At 48.8% G+C, this 15,938-nt stretch overlaps 1 protein-coding gene across 3 annotated transcripts; it reads left to right on the top strand.

The window, feature by feature from the left end:
• The first annotated feature begins 506 nt into the window (after window positions 1–506).
• Window positions 507–15,116, top strand: GM2A (ganglioside GM2 activator). Of its 3 annotated transcripts, none has more exons than XM_069484353.1 (4): window positions 507–723; window positions 5,449–5,612; window positions 12,917–13,099; window positions 13,662–15,116. In XM_069484353.1, the coding sequence occupies exons 1-4, from the start codon at window positions 636–638 to the stop codon at window positions 13,809–13,811; spliced, it is 585 nt and encodes a 194-aa protein (XP_069340454.1). In that variant the 5' UTR covers window positions 507–635; the 3' UTR covers window positions 13,812–15,116. The 3 variants fall into 3 exon arrangements, with proteins under 3 accessions (XP_069340454.1, XP_069340453.1, XP_069340452.1); XM_069484352.1 differs by having other exon boundaries at window positions 13,471–13,737; XM_069484351.1 differs by having other exon boundaries at window positions 507–725; window positions 5,460–5,612; window positions 13,471–13,737.
• Window positions 15,117–15,938: the final 822 nt, after the last annotated feature.

Here is a 15,938-nt window from a genome sequence, read left to right as displayed (position 1 = left end):
AGTAGCAGAATCCTTGCTCTACCACTTCCTAGCTTTGTCACCTCAGCAAAGCTAACCTCGCTGTGTGTCTTTCCTCAGTGCTGAAATACCTACGTCCTTGGCATGCCTTCAAGCACTTACTGAGTTATGATTATAATAATTATTAAAAAGGCACAGTGATTCGTAACACGGACACGGGGAAACGTAGCATGGGCAGGGAGCGTGACATTTTTGTCAAGAAGGACTTGGGTGTGAAAACACCGGAACCGCGGGTTCCTAAAGGTCCTTCCGGGGGTGACGGTCACAGCACGAGTTCAGAAACCACAGCCCCGCCCCTCCCCCGCTCAGCCCCGCCCCGCACTCAGCCTCGCCCCGCCCCTCGCCCCGCCCACGCCCCTCCGCAGAAAGGCCCTGGCACCCAAGCCCGGGGAGAGCTTGGGGGACAGACCGGAGCGGGGGCGGAGCCGGGAGAGATCCGTCACAGTCCTGGCCCGGAAACGTCTGGCCCGGGCGGGGCGGGGCGAACCGGCCAGTGGCTGGACTCGGCTTTGCATAGCGATGCCCAGCTTTGCATAAGCAATGCAGACAGGCATTTAAAGGCCCGCGGCCGTCGCCGGGGATCTTGTAGTTAACTCCGTGCAGACCCATCCTTCGCGATGCAGCCCCTGTTGCAGGCTCCGCTGCTACTGGCCCTAGGCTGGCTTCTCGCTGGCCCTGCGGCCCTTGCGCGCAACCACCTGGAGCAGGTGAGTGCCCCCTCTTTTGAAGAGGTTGCTTGCAGCCTCCTGTCCCAGCTGGGAGTGTGCGGGTCAGAGTGGGATATAAGGGTGGCTGCTGCGTTCTCCATAGTTGCTTCTCTGCCGTAGAGTCTCCCCAAGTCACTAACTATGGGACTCTGATCTGTACAAGGAGGGTGGGCTCTAAGGACTTGTTCTGCACCCGGGCTGTTTCTGGAGCCGTTAATCTCTCTCACGTCTGCAAACCTGCCCCCACTTTCTCCAAGCGCCTGAAACTGAGCCGAGCCGAAAAACGAAGTCACTTCCTTGGGGCCGAGATTCAGTGCTGTCACCTTACTCCTCCCTGCAACGTCCAGGGCCCCTCAGTAAGGCCTGGTGTCTTATCTCTTCCCCTGCTCTAATGCTCTGAGCTCTTCCTGAGGATGGGTGGCTTTGAGAACCCCCACAGGCCAGAGGTCCAGACTCGCCCATCTGGAGACAAATATCCAGCCCTGTGAGCCACTGAGAGACCAGGTCACGCACCCTCTAAGCTTCCCCCTTCACTTCTCATTCACAGCACGCTCCAACCTCTGGAAAAGGGAAGTTCTGTCATTCTGACACCTGAAAAAGCCCAGTTCTAGCATAATGTCCTCCAGATTCATCCATGTTGTTGCAATTGATAGGAATTCCCCCCTTTTAAAGGCTGAATAATATTCCATCATGTGTATATATCACATTTTCTATATCCATTCAATTTGATGATAATTTCTTTATCCATCAATTGTCCGTTGATGGCCACTTAGGTTGTTTCCGTATCTTGGCTACTGTGAGTAATGCTGCAATGAATATGGGAGTACAGATATGCCTTGAAAATATTGATTTCAGTTCCTTTGGATACACACCCAGAAGTAGGATTACTGGTTCATGTGGTATTTCTATTTTTATGATCTCACTTATATGTGGACTCTAACAAAGTTGAAGTTACAGAAGTAGAGAGTAGAAGAGTGGTTAGGGGGTTGTGGAGAGAGGGAGCGGGGAGTTATTGATCAAAGGATACAAAGTTTCAGATAGACAGGAGGAATAGATTTTGTGGTTTATTATACATGAGGGTACCTGTACAGAAGTTTCTTTTCTTTTCTTTTCTTTTTTGAGACAGAGTCTCACTCTGTTGCCCGGGCTAAAGTGCCGTGGCATCAGCCTAGCTCACAGCAACCTCAAACTCCTGGGCTCAAGCAATCCTCCTGCCTCAGCCTCCCGAGTAGCTGGGACTACAGGCATGTGCCACCATGCCTGGCTAATTTTTCTATATATATTTTAGCTGTCCATATAATTTCTTTCTATTTTTAGTAGAGACGGGGGTCTCACTCTTGCTCAGGCTGGTCTCGAACTCCTGAGTTCAAACAATCCACCCGCCTGGGCCTCCCAGAGTGCTAGGATTACAGGCATGAGCCACCGCGCCCGGCCGGAAGTTTCTTAACTTACAATGGGTTTACGTCCTGATAAACCCATTGTAAGTTGAAAATACCATCAAGTCAAAAATGCATTTAATGTCTAACTTACCAAACATCATAGTCTAGCCTACTCCACCTTAAACATTCTCAGAACACTTACATGAGCAAAATCATCTAACACAAAGCCTACTTCTTAACAAAGTGTTGGATGTCTCATGTCATTTATTGAATACTGTGCTGAAAGTGAAAAGCAGAGATCAGTTTCTCCTGAATGCATCTCACTTCAGCTCTATTGTAAAGTTGAAAAATCATAGGTGAAACCATCCTAAGCCAGGGACTGTCTGCATTCCAAGATAACTAAAAGAATAAATTTCACATTGTACCCCATAAATGTATACAACTATGATTTGTCAATAAAAAAAAAAAGTCTGGTTCCATTGCCTCTTGGCTACATAGCTGTGGGCAAGACATTTAACACCGCTGGCAGCAAAGAAGTAGTAGACCCAGGTCCCCTCCTGCCCACCCACCATCTTGGAAATGCTTGTCAGAGAGCAAGGGACAGTGAGGTGTAGGGGAAGGTGGCTAGGACTGGAAGCAGGAAGGCCTGGCTTCCGTCCTCTGTCCCAGTCCACCGACTCCCTGAGCCCTGGTCTCATCCTCTGTGAGGGGATGTGATGATGCCAACCTGCATCTTGGACAGTTGTTAGTGAAGGGAAATGCTGTCATGGATGGAAAAGCTTGAACATCTCAAACAAATAAAGCCATATAAACCTGGGGGCTTGGCCTCACCCTGTCTTAGAGGCACAAAGTCTGTTTTGCCTGTTGAATGAAGGAGCCACGATCTCTTGGCCTAATTTGCTGGGAGGATTTGTACCTTGTCCCTGAGTGTAGGTTGAGAATGTTTCTCTTGGCTCCAGGGCTGGCCACTATAAGGTGGAGCCTGGCTAGCGGATTCTAGCCTGCTCTGTGTCCCCATTCTTCTATATGTCTTTACTGTGGATGTCACCCCAGACTAGAGGGTCTTAGATTGGCAGTTTTGGAGAGGGCTTGAGATGTCATAGAAGTCACCCAAAATCACACAGCACCTACATCTTCTCTGGGCTCTTGTGATTCAGAGGCCTGACCCTGAGACCATGGGCCAGATGGAGGCTGTGAGTGTTTGAATATCAGAAAACCTGAATTTCAGTTCCTCTTCATTAGCTGGTCTTGTGACTCAGGGCTGTGATGAGCATTAGATATCAGGGGAGGATGTCTAGGGGATGATGGGTCCCTCATCCACTACATCTAGCCCATGGCTTTCTTGTCGTGCCTAGAGCAGCTAAGCTTCTTTCTGCTTCAAGGCCTTTGCCCCGGTTCCCCTGCCTGGAACATTCTTCGTCTCTGTACTTACATGGATGACTCTCCATCCTGCAAGCGTCCAGCTTAAGTGTCACTTCCCCACCACCCACTTTAAGTCATCTTTTGTTACTGTCAGTGTCACCTTCTGCTCATTTCCTCTGTGGTACTCACAGATCATGGTGGGTGATATTAATTTCCATTAGACTGTAAGCTTCTCAAGGCAGGGCAGGAACCAGGTCTAATTATTTACCACTGTTGACACAGCGCTTAGCCCTGGGCCTATAATCGTTGCTCCATAAATACGTGTGGAATGAACATTGAAGGCAACATTTAGTGGCACCCATCCTGTCCTGCCTCTCTTAGTCATGGCACAACCTTTCATTCCATGGGATAGAAATCCATTCCAAGAAGCTCAAGAAAAGGGGAACTTTATTACAGATAAACAAGGCGTCTCATGGAGCTAATGGCAGGAAGCGGAGGCTGGGACATCTGATGGCTGCCATTTAGGGAGCCAGCTCATGCTCTGTGCCGGCGTTGGGTTGCAAGCTTTACGTACATGCTCTCACCCTTGCAACAGCCCTGGAAGGAAGACAGAAATGCCTCCAATTAAAAGATGTGAAACTGAGGCTCCAAAGTGGTAACTGGCCTATAGAATCACATGGTAAATGTGGCTGAGCTATGATTTCCACCCAGGTCTGTTTGACTGTGGCTCACTCCAAAGCCAAGCCCTCACTGCTATGCCATACTGCTCTTTAGATAGGGTAGGGTGACTCCATCTGTTCCCTTTTCCGTAGTCTCATAGAGCCCTTAGTTCTTGTCCCTTCCTCAACTTCAGCTTGGTCATTGGTCCCAGGTCTAGGTGCTCTGCCCCCGAACTTACGACCCAATGACAGTGTGAAGCCCCACGTCCTCAGCCTCTTGTGTCTTAATTCCAAAATCTGGCAGGGAGAATCTGTCAGCCTAGCTGAGGTTAGGTGTCCCTTTTGATCCAGTTGGCGCTGGGCATGTTGAAGATGGGGTGAGCCTGGGCATGTGGACTGGAGGTCTTTCTTTCTGAGACGGGGTGTGAATGGTGGGTCTCTTGCAGGTGGCCTGCGGGGACTGGGAAAGGTGTGAGTGGGTGGGCAGAGAGCCTGCACAGTGTAGGAGGTGTCGGGATCATGAGACAGGCAGACAGGGCCCTGTGGGAGTGGGGAGTGGGTGGTCACATGGCGTTGGACAAAATGGTGGTGGAATCAGGAGACCTCCTGGGGGATGCGGAGGAAGAGCAGAAGTGGCTCAGCAGAGGGGTGGAGGTGACTCAGGTGGGGGACATGGCATGAGCAATGGGATGGGAAGAAGAAAGCAGTGGTTAGGACTGGGGAAGTCTGTGCACTGGGCATTATTCATCAACAAGTGACCCACTTGGGGATGTTTTCATGTGTCCCTGTTCCCTTCTGGCTTAGTTGCCTGCCTTGAGGGTGGGGTTTTGGATGCGGTTCTGTTTCCCACCGTGTTTTGCGTTTCCCATTGTTCCTGGCCTTGGATGGGGCATGGAGTGTGACAAGAACAAGGTCCTGGGCGTGGGCTGCAAAGGTGACTCCTCCAGGAATTTGCCCTCTAGCGGGATCCCAAGACTGGCTGGAGAGGAGCGGACAGCGGGGAGGTGGGGGGTCAGGGCAGGTCGCCACCAAAGGTGGATAAGGTGGGTCTCCTATTTTGAAGTTCCAGGTCTGATATATTGTGCCTTACAGTTTGCAACACACTTTTGGGAGATTATGTCTTTTGAGTCTTTGCCTCCAAAATGGGTAGGACAAGTCTCATCCCAGGTTCACAGGTGTGGACGTACAGATGAGGCTCATGGAGGCAGGGACCTCGTCCACAGTCACACCACCAGGAGCCTGTCCTGTGGGCTCTTCTGACCTGTGACAGTCGCTTCCGTCAACCTGTCTTTTCTCCTCTTTCTTTGCTGCCTGATTATGCCTGGCCATCCCAGCTTAGTAGCTTCTCCTGGGATAACTGTGACGAAGGGAAGGACCCTGCGGTGATCAAAAGCCTGACTCTGGAGCCGGACCCCATAGTCGTTCCTGGGAACGTGACCGTCAGTGCCAATGGCAAGACCAGTGTCCCCCTCACTTCTCCTCTGAAGGTGAGTCTGGGAGGGGAGGGGAAGGTGGGCTGCTAGCAGGGCCACTGAGGGGTGAATGCTTAGGGAAATGTGATCCTGGAGTTGCGGGGCAGCACGGGATGCGTAGATTCAGACTCTTACTTGGGTTCATGGAATCTCACAAGCAGAGAATTGAAAGGAATCTCTGATGTCAGCCCGAGCAGCTTCCTGCTGAGGGCAGGGATGACTGATACCTCACACTTTGGCTGACTGCTCACCATTGTCTGACAGCTCTGCTTGGGCATTTTAATTTTGTTGCTGCTGTTGTTAATTATAAAATAGGCATCAATTAGCCAGTAATATATACTTGCTTTAGAAAACACAAGTGGTCAAAAAATAAATAGAAGAAATCACCTGAAATCTCATCACCTAGGGATAACAGATAAGGACTTTTTTTTTTTTTTTTTTTTTTGAGACAGAGTCTCGCTCTGTTGCCCGGGCTAGAGTGAGTGCCGTGGCGTCAGCCTAGCTCACAGCAACCTCAAACTCCTGGGCTTAAGCAATCCTCCTGCCTCAGCCTCCCGAGTAGCTGGGACTACAGGCACGCGCCACCATGCCCGGCTAATTTTTTCTATATATATTTTTAGTTGGCCAGATAATTTCTTTCTATTTTTAGTAGAGACAGGGTCTCACTCTTGCTCAGGCTGGTCTCGAACTCCTGACCTCGAGCAATCCACCCGCCTCGGCCTCCCAGAGTGCTAGGATTACAGACGTGAGCCACTGCGCCCAGCCACAGATAAGGACTTTTAACATTTTGGAGTCAGACATGCTACCATTGTGCCACGAGGTCACATGGACTTTTAACATGTTGTAGGATACACTTTGCAACTTTCCCCTACACAATCACATATATAACATACATATTTCATTTTAATGGATATGTATGAAAATAAGCAGTGCTCCTTGGAAACGTCCTCCTGTAATCTAACTCTTCAAGAGAGTCATCGTTAGCTATTTATATATCCTATCAGGTTTTTTTTTACGTTTATGAATACATACACATTGATACTAATGAATGGGATTAAATGATATGTGTTAGTAAACTTGCTTTTTTTGTATCCCCTTATGTGTTTCATGCTTCTTTCTAGTGATTAGGTAGGTTTACCCAATCATTTCTTAACCTAATCATTTTAATAGTAGAAATATTCTGTTGTGGATCTTTCATCATTTATATAAAAAATCTATTGTTGGCCGGGCGCCCGTGGCTCACGCCTGTAATCCTAGCACTCTGGGAGGCCGAGGTGGGTGGATCATTTGAGCTCAGGAGTTCGAGACCAGCCTGAGCAAGAGCGAGACCCCATCTCTACTAAAAAAATAGAAAGAAATGATATGGACAGCTAAAAATATATATAGAAAAAATTAGCCGGGCATGGTGGTGCATGCCTGTAGTCCCAGCTACTCGGGAGGCTGAGACAGGAGGATCGCTTGAGCTCAGGAGTTTGAGGTTGCTGTGAGCTAGGCTGACACCATGGCACTCACTCTAGCCTGGGCAACAGAGTGAGACTCTGTCTCAAAAAAAAAAAAAAAAAGAGAAAAAAAAAAAAAATCTATTGTTGGATGTTTAGTTTGTTTCCAGGTTAGTTTTTGTTTGTTTTGTTTATTTATTTATTTATTTGCTATTATAAAGATCTTTGTAGAAATTTTTCTTATCATGCATCCTTTTAGAATTTTCTGACTCTCTAGATACAGACTTTTTAGGTCTTTTGGTGAACATTGGCAAAGTGCCTTCCTGTGTTTGAACCAACTTACCCGCTCACCAGCAACAGCAGATTTGCCTTTTTCCACACATTTATTAAGACTGAGCATTTTCTAAAAATCTTCGCCAGTCTTTTATGCCATTCCTAGTGAGTTTTGATGACTATTCATAAGTTTATTTGCCTTTTGTATTTACTTTGGGAATAACCAGTTTATTTCTGTCCATTGCCTAATTTAGGGGTGGATTTAGGAGAACAATAAAGGCTTTCTATGTATCCGTTGCAACACCATTTATTGTAGTCCTTTACTGTCTAGCTTACATTACCATCTTTATATGATGTTCTGACATGCCTTCCAGTCTGTTCCTGGTCCAGATCTATTCTGGTAGTTTTGTCTTAATTATCTGAACGATTCCTGATTTGGAATCTTTGTCCCTGTAACTACCCTTAAACCTGGCTTAATCACAGCCCCTACCTTACAGGTTTCCCTTGAGCAATACCTGAGTTAATAAATAATGTAGGAAGTTCCCTACAGAGGGCCCAGCACCCAGGACAAGCACAGTGCACGTTTGGTCTTGTTGACAATGTAATTAGTATGCGTCTTTCCCTGCAGCCCCTTTGGCCCAGACACAAGTTCTGGCTATGGAGCAGCTCTCAGCTTCCTGCATTTGCTCCTGAGTCTTCTCCTGGCTGGGCCATTGCATTTTCTTTACTGTTCCTCAAGTGACAGGGGGCAGAGGGACAGAATCATTCCTTATGTATGGACACTGGACTGTCACTCTGCCAGGGTCACAAAAATATCACCTGCATGTCCCCTCTGCTGAATCTGGGCTGCAGGCCTGCTGCCCTGCTCGCTCTCCTGCCACCTCCTGCCTTTGCCACACAACCGCTGGCGGCATTTCTAGGAACACCGAGGCTGTGCAGCTGGCTTGGAGGCAAGAAGCTGGCGAGCCCCCTCTTCGGCCCTCACCTGCCTTTCCTGGATTTAGAAGCTATTAAGATGGATTTTATACCTGTCATAAATTTGGGCCTAATTAACTTCTTTTGCGGGAGGATCACTCAAGGTCAGGAGTTCGAGACCAGCCTGAGCAAGAGCGAGACCCAGTCTCTACTAAAAATAGAAAGAAATGATCTGGACAGCTAAATATATACATAGAAAAAAATTAGCTGGGCATGGTGGCGCATGCCTGTAGTCCCAGCTACTCGGGAGGCTGAGGCAGGAGGATCGCTTGAATCCAGGAGTTTGAGGTTGCTGTGAGCTAGGCTGACGCCACTGCACTCTGGCCCGGGCAACAGAGTGAGACTCGGTCTCAAAAAAAAAAAAAACAAAAAAAAAAAAACAAAAAAAAAACCTCCCAAAAAACTTCTTTTGTCTTTACTCTCACTTTTGCTTAGTCAAAATTGGCCTCAGATTCCCTCAGCTCCTTCCCTTCCCCCCCACATTTCTCTTACCCACGTATTTTTGGTCCAGCTCCTGAGAGCCTCTCTGACGCTTGCTAGGGAGAAAAGACGGTAGGGATACGAGGCTCAGGGAAGGGAGCCACTCGCCCAGGTCATGTAGCTGGTTGTTAGCGAAGGCAGGGCTGGCGTGTTTATCTTGCGGTTCCTGCTCCTGAGTTCCTTCTGGCAGGAGGTAGACTTAATGCTCTGTGTGTTTGCAGGGCAGTTAAGGGAAGTGCTACTGCAGGTTCATTTCCAGAACGTTCCCCTTCCCAGCAGATCCCCTTATGAGAGCTGCTCAGACCTAAGCACTGTTTGAGCCTGAGGGCTCTCGAGGTCCATGGGGCTTCAACCTCTCGTTATACTGAATACAGAGGGGAGTGACTAGCCCATGCCATGCAGCCTGTTAGCGATAGAGCCAGAAAGCAACTCAGATCCTCTCTTCTCTGACCTCGCTGTAGTGAAATTTCTTTAATCAGAAGTCTCATCTGGGACCTAGATGGTTTTCACCCCAGCCGCAGTTTTTTTTTTTTTTGAGACAGAGTGTCACTTTGTTGCCCTGGCTAGAGTGAGTGCCGTGGCGTCAGCCTAGCTCACAGCAACCTCAAACTCCTGGGCTTAAGCGATCCTACCGCCTCAGCCTCCCGAGTAGCTGGGACTACAGGCATGCACCACCACGCCCGGCTAATTTTTTTCTATATATATTTTAGTTGGCCAGATAATTTCTTTCTATTTTTAGTAGAGACGGGGTCTCGCTCTTGCTCAGGCTGGTCTCGAACTCCTGACCTTGAGCGATCCACCCGCCTCGGCCTCCCAGAGTGCTAGGATTACAGGCGTGAGCCACGCGCCCGGCCCCAGCCGCAGTTTTTAACAGTTGGATGCCCCAGATGCCATGAGCCGTGGGCGAGATTGGGGCCTGCTCTGGAGCTCCCTTCCCACTTCTGACTTGCCGCGAGGGAGCTGGCGTAGTTTGTAAGTCCCACTGCCTGGCCCTGCCTCAAGGGCCAGCCTGCGGACCCTCATTTTCCTGTACTCCAGTATGGTAAATTGTCCCTGTTTTTGCCATATATCCTTATTTCAGGCTTTCAGGCCCAATGACGTGGTCCCCCACCTGCCAAAGTCATGTATTTGCAATGCCCCCTGCCTGGGGCCTGTGTCAGAGATTTAAGTGCCCCTCCCCTAAAATGGCTGCCCTTCAAGTCACTTGCTGTCAGTGAGTCTTTATCTAGGGCTTTTGTGTGAGTGGCTGTATGCAGGGACCAAAAGGAGAAGTTTTTTCTTTTTCCCCAAACAGCAAGAAACTGACTTTTAGGATGTCATAACAGGTAGGTACCTGATTGTCAAGATGGAGAAACAGAGTCCCTGAGAGGGGAAGGGACTTGCTTAAGGGCCCCAGCAGGTGCACGCCAACCTAAGGCTAGAACCCGAGATCCTGACACCAGGTCCCGTGACACAGAAGAGTGTATCTAGGCTGTACTATGGAAGTCCCAAGGAAGTCCTGGAATTACCCAGCCCTGCTTGCTCTTCTGAGCCATCCTAGCCAGTAGATTGAGAATCAGAAATGAGTCATAGTTTGTAATCCCTATATGGTAGGCGTGGCTGCTGCCTTAGAACCATCTATGGACTTAAGTTTGGCACCCCTCCCACGTCCCGCTTGGGCTGGGGGAGGAGTAGGGGTGAGGAAGGCTCTGCCCCCTCTAGACCATGCAGCCCTATGGGACTTAAGCCTGCTGGGAGGAGCCAGGCAGGATGCTGGCCCCCTCAGCTGGGTGTTCTTGTTCAGGGCATAACTGGTTCAACCATTTTTATTGGGGTATTGGGGAAACGAGGAGAGGGTATTAACTAAGGAAGAAGGTGGGATACAAGTCAGGTAGGAGACACTTTTTGGATTTCAGGCACTGTGTTAAGTCTGGGCAGTTATTGTCTCATTGGATGGGGCCTATGCGAGAGGCAGGTGCTATGAGATACCAGGCTTTTGAAGATGAGGAAGTGGACACTCGGAGGAGATAAGTAACTCCCGCAAGAGCATAGTGCTAGTAAGTGGCAGAACTAGCATTCCAACCCAGGCCCTCTGGCTCTAGGCAGAGGGGTGGCGGGAGCAGGTTTGGCAGGAGAGAGGGAGCTGGGAGGGTGCTGTGTGAGTGGGGGTGAGGATAATGGGTGTGTGTCAGCAGCAGCTGAGGCCAGCGAGGGAGCAATTTGAATTTGTCCACTTGAGATACAGGGTGTGTTGACTTCTGCCTTCTTTCTGGGCTTGGAGGAAGGCAGCCGATATCCTCCCATCTGGAACTCCTGACCTCGAGCCATCCTCCTGCCTCAGCCTCCCAGCATGCTAGGATTGGCCAGCAGCCAATTTCCTGAAATCTGGGGCAGGTGGAAGACTCGAACCCACACCCTGGGGATCCAACCTGAGCCCAGCAGGCTCTGGGGGTGTAAGTGCCCCTTCAGCATTCGCCTCTGAGAAACAAAGCCCCAGGGAAAGTGAGCCTGGAGGCTGAGACTCATAGAATTCTAGAACGTCACAGCTGAAATGGATCCTAAACACGTGGCTTCCTGCCATAGCACCTGCAAGGAATCAGATACTCGAGAGCTCATTTCCTACTGTCCTTTCCTGAGAGTTTCCCCTTGATACCTTTGGTGGGGCATGAACATGGTTCCAAGGATTAACTCATCTGACACTAGAGACAACTAATAAATAGTAAGTGCTTAGCACGTGCCAGGAACAGCTGGGACTGTCCACCTTGAAGTCCTGGCCACTTCTCCCAGTTCAGCTCCAACCTCCAGAACAAGAGGAAAATCATGACAGCACGGAGGTGTGAAGTGTGTTCTAGATCTTCTCATCTGCCTTCTCTCTGGGTGCAGGGGTCCTTCTGTAGCTTCCCCAGCTGAGTCCAGGGGGCCACCTCTTCTTCGGGTCATTCCGTCTGTTGTAACCTAGCTGTGATTAAGATTTTCTACCAATCGCAAAATGATCTCCCCGTAAGTTCCTGTTGTTCTTATTTCTGTCTTCTGTGGCTGTACAGAGAAAACATGATGCAGGAACAGCCCACGAGTCTTGGTAACCAGCTCCGGTCAGTTGATGCTAGCTGCCTGGAGTCCTGTGTAGAAAAGCGTTCTGAGGCCAAGGCTGGGGGAGGGAAAGTGCAGGAGACAATGAAGTTCACCAACTAGCAGTTAGATGACAAGTGCATTTCAGCGCAAGTGTTAGCTCTAATCAATGGTTAGTGACTACCTAAAGAATTCTAGGACTGGCCGGGCGCGGTGGCTCACGCCTGTAATCCTAGCACTCTGGGAGGCCGAGGTGGGCGGATCGTTTGAGCTCAGGAGTTCGAGACCAGCCTGAGCAAGAGCAAGACCCCATCTCTACTAAAAATAGAAAGAATTATATGGACAGCTAAAAATATATATAGAAAAAATTAGCCGGGCATGGTGGTGCATGCCTGTAGTCCCAGCTACTCGGGAGGCTGAGACAGGAGGATCGCTTGAGCTCAGGAGTTTGAGGTTGCTGTGAGCTAGGCTGACGCCACGGCACTCACTCTAGCCTGGGCAACAGAGTGAGACTCTGTCTCAAAAAAAAAAAAAAAAAAAAAAAAAAAAAAAGAATTCTAGGACTGTGTATAGTTCAATGAGGGGGGTGGAAATTCACATTCAGTTATTAATGTCTGCTATGGGCACAGGAAAGGGCCTGTGCCACAAAACTGTCTTTCTTGGAACAGAATATCTCTAAGGTACCATCCAGTTAAAAATATTGTGATTAAAATATATTGCTGACTTTTTTTTTTTTTTGAGACAGAGTCTCACTCTGTTGCCCAGGCGACAGTGCAGAGGTATCAGTCTAGCTCACGGCAACCTCAAACTTCTGAGCTCAAAGCAATCCTCCTGCCTTGGCCTCCTGAGTAGCTGGGACTACAGGTGTGGGCCACCACGCCCAGCTAATTTTTTCTATTTTTTTAAGTAGAGATGGGGTCTCGCTCTTGCTTGGGCTGGTCTCGAACTCCTGACCTCAAGTGATCCTCCTGCCTCGGCCTCCCAGAGATTACAGATGTGAGCCACCATGCCTGGCCTATTGCTGACCTTTTAAAGAGACAGAAAGGCTGGTATGTTTGCCCTGGAATTTACACTTGTAACCTTTTTCAAACTCTTTTTCACCAGGTGGAATTAACTGTGGAGAAGGAAGTGGCTGGCTTCTGGGTTAAAATCCCATGCGTGGAACAGATTGGCAGCTGTACATATGAAGACTTCTGTGATGTGCTTGACACTATTATTCCCCCTGGGGAGCCCTGCCCAGAGCCCTTGCACACCTATGGGCTTCCCTGCCACTGTCCCTTCAAAGATGTGAGTACTTAGCGAGGGGAGAGCCTTACTCCAGTGCTAAAGAGTTGGGGCTTAGACAGACGAGTCTTTGCATTCTCCTCCTGTAGATCTGGATGTTTCTGGATATGTAAGTTGGTATGACTTATCTGGAATCACTTAACTTTTGGGGGCTTCAGTTTATCCATCTTTGAAATGGGGGACTTGAACTTGGATGTGATCTCCAAGTCCCTTTAGCTATAATAATCTGTGCTCTACAGAGCCATGGCAGTCTCTAACCTTATGTTGCTATTAGGAGGAGGGGTAGTTCCTGGCTATAATCTTAGCAGTGGCTCCACGAGAGAGATCCCATCAGCAGACCCCCACTGACTGGTGGTCCGCTGACTTTCCCACAGGGCACCTACTCACTGCCCAAGAGTGATTTCACTGTGCCTGACCTGGAGCTGCCCAGCTGGCTCAGCACCGGGAACTACCGCATCGAGAGCATCCTGAGCAGCGGCGGGAACCGTCTGGCCTGCGTCAAGATTGCCGCCTCTCTGAAGGGCAAATAACGGGGCACCAGCCACAGCAGAGTGAAAGGGTAGAGGAAGGTCTCTCTTCCCCTGTCTTGTGTTTGCCAAGGCCAAATTCTGACTCTGCCCTTCTCCAGCTCCTTTCTACAATGAGTCTGCTACCCTCACTGAAAATCATCTTGCGCCACTTACATTTTAGGCTGGGGCAAGCAGCCCTGATCTAATGGAGGTCCAGTCTGGCAGCTCTTGATAGCCCAGGACATCTGCTGGGTGAGCCATGTCACTTCCCCCACCTCTGTCACTTTCTTTCTGAAGAGCTTCGTTTGTTTCCCAAACAGTCAAGAAATGGGAACCAATGTGTTTTGGGACATCACGTTTAGACTGACCCAGTCTTGGCCTCCTGAAGTACCTTTATGACTTTCTTTTTTACTGGTTACTAACTTAAAAGCAGAGTGAGAGTATTAACATTTTCATTTGACTCCAGCCCCCTTTTTACAATGAAGAGGCTTAAGTAGTTGATCTTAGTCTGGTCCTCCATTAATTTCTGTGATTAATTTTGATTTCTTTTCTAGGTTTGCCCAATTAACACCCGGGGCGCAGTGTGTCCTGGAGAGGCAGGGTGTGTGCGGGAAGTCCCTTGGGGGAGATATTTAGGAACTCGTTTACAGACTCAGGTGCCGCAGGGTCAAACAAGAGACTTCAGTGAGTGAGGAGGACTACTAGAAACGAGTTGCCTCCTTTTTGGGTAAAGATAATACATACAATGGATATGATAAATACTTCTCATATTGCACAAAAAGCTAGAGCACATATCCATTGATACCGGGCAGCCAAGCCTGGGCTCCGGCTGTGTCTAATTAAGGATGGCAAGGACTGGGATAATTTGGAGAGCGCATAGCCAGTTCGTAAGGACCACCCAGCTATAAGCAGGCAGTGCCATGTAAAACTGTTGTGGCCCTAGTACTGCCAGATAGTTTCAATTTTTTCTCCTAGAGAAGCCAAAAATCCAGATTTTTATATGAAATCTTACAATTTTTAAACATTGGCAGCTAATTTTTTTTTTTAACACTGTGGGCCAAAGGGGCCAAATGGACATGGTGGTGGGGAAATCTGGCTCGTGGGTAACCAGTTTGCAACCTCTGATCTAAGACTGACACCTCGTCCTCTCAAGACAACTCCTGGCACCATTTCTTCCTCCATAGGGCCAAATCCATAGTGTCTGGCTCCCAGGAGAAGGCTCTTCCAGTGCCAGGGGAGGTGCAGGCGGCCTCTCAGCTCTGAGCCGCGGGGATCCCAGGGCTGCCTGCCCCAGCCCTGGAGACCCGTCAGGGTGAATGGCGCAGGTACGGAAGAGTTGGCCCCACAGGCAGATGCTCTGCGGGGTGCAACGAAGAGAGGGTGACTCGATGTCAGGCTGCCTGGATTTGTCCACTACCCTGTCATGCCATGACAATTTCCTGAACCACACACCAGCCCGGCATTCTGGGCTCCTGTGAAGCCTGGAACGGCAATAAATCTTTTTAACTTGCTGAGAATTTCTCCTTTGTCTTGGCTGAGTATTTCTTGTACACATCTGGGGATCTTAGAAGCTTGTTTGGGTGGGCTGTTTGCGCTGGGAGGATTTGTCGCCGTGGTTCAGGTAAGCCACGGCAGGTTTAGAGACCAGCTCCTCTGCTTCTGTCTCGTGAGCCACCTGTTGTCTCTGCTGCATTCTGTGTCGTCACCGTCTGGCTCCTTTGTCTGCTGTTTTGCTTTCCCATGACATCGTGACCTCTGCTCCAGCCTTCTTTTCCCCTCTGTTGGATCTTTCTGCCTTATTCTCACCATTGTTTTTTTAGTTCACATTCTTGAATGGAACCGTGGTGGCTCACTTGATCTTTTTATATCTGCCGTGCTTTTGGGTCAAATGTCCCTTGAGGTCTCTTGGGGGTGGGAGGTGAAAAGTGGAAGGGAGTGTCTCAAATCACAGGGCAGGTGGACTTTCTAATAGATGGTGCTGAACCAACTGGAAGCCATTTGGAAAAGTTGAAATTAGATCCATATTTCACATCAGATGCAAGCATGAACTCCAAATGGATCCAGGATCCAAATGTAAGAAAATGAAACCAGACAAATACTAAAAGAAAACCAGGATGAAAAATCCAGAGGCAATAAAAGATTGATAAATTAAACTACATGAGGAGGGGAAAAAAATGCTTGGCAAAAAGCACTATAAAGTCAAAATACGGGGAGAAAATATTTGCAGCGTATACCACAGACAGAGTTAATATTCCTACTATATGAAGAATTAAAAGTTAAGGGACAAAGGACCAAAAACTTGATAGAAAAATTGGGAACAGATATGAACACAC

Source organism: Eulemur rufifrons, chromosome 10 (genome assembly GCF_041146395.1).
Source record: "Eulemur rufifrons isolate Redbay chromosome 10, OSU_ERuf_1, whole genome shotgun sequence".
Lineage (NCBI taxonomy): Eukaryota > Metazoa > Chordata > Mammalia > Primates > Lemuridae > Eulemur > Eulemur rufifrons.
This window is presented reverse-complemented; position numbering and strand designations above follow the sequence as displayed.

Excerpts from the sequence above, each read along its gene's own strand:
- GM2A (XM_069484352.1), top strand. The coding sequence starts at position 636 with ATGCAGCCCCTGTTGCAGGCTCCGCTGCTACTGGCCCTAGGCTGGCTT. Across the intron at positions 724-5,448 it reads TGCGCGCAACCACCTGGAGC|GGCCATCCCAGCTTAGTAGC; the intron begins AGGTGAGTGCCC and ends CTGATTATGCCT. Across the intron at positions 13,100-13,470 it reads GCCACTGTCCCTTCAAAGAT|GGCACCTACTCACTGCCCAA; the intron begins GTGAGTACTTAG and ends ACTTTCCCACAG.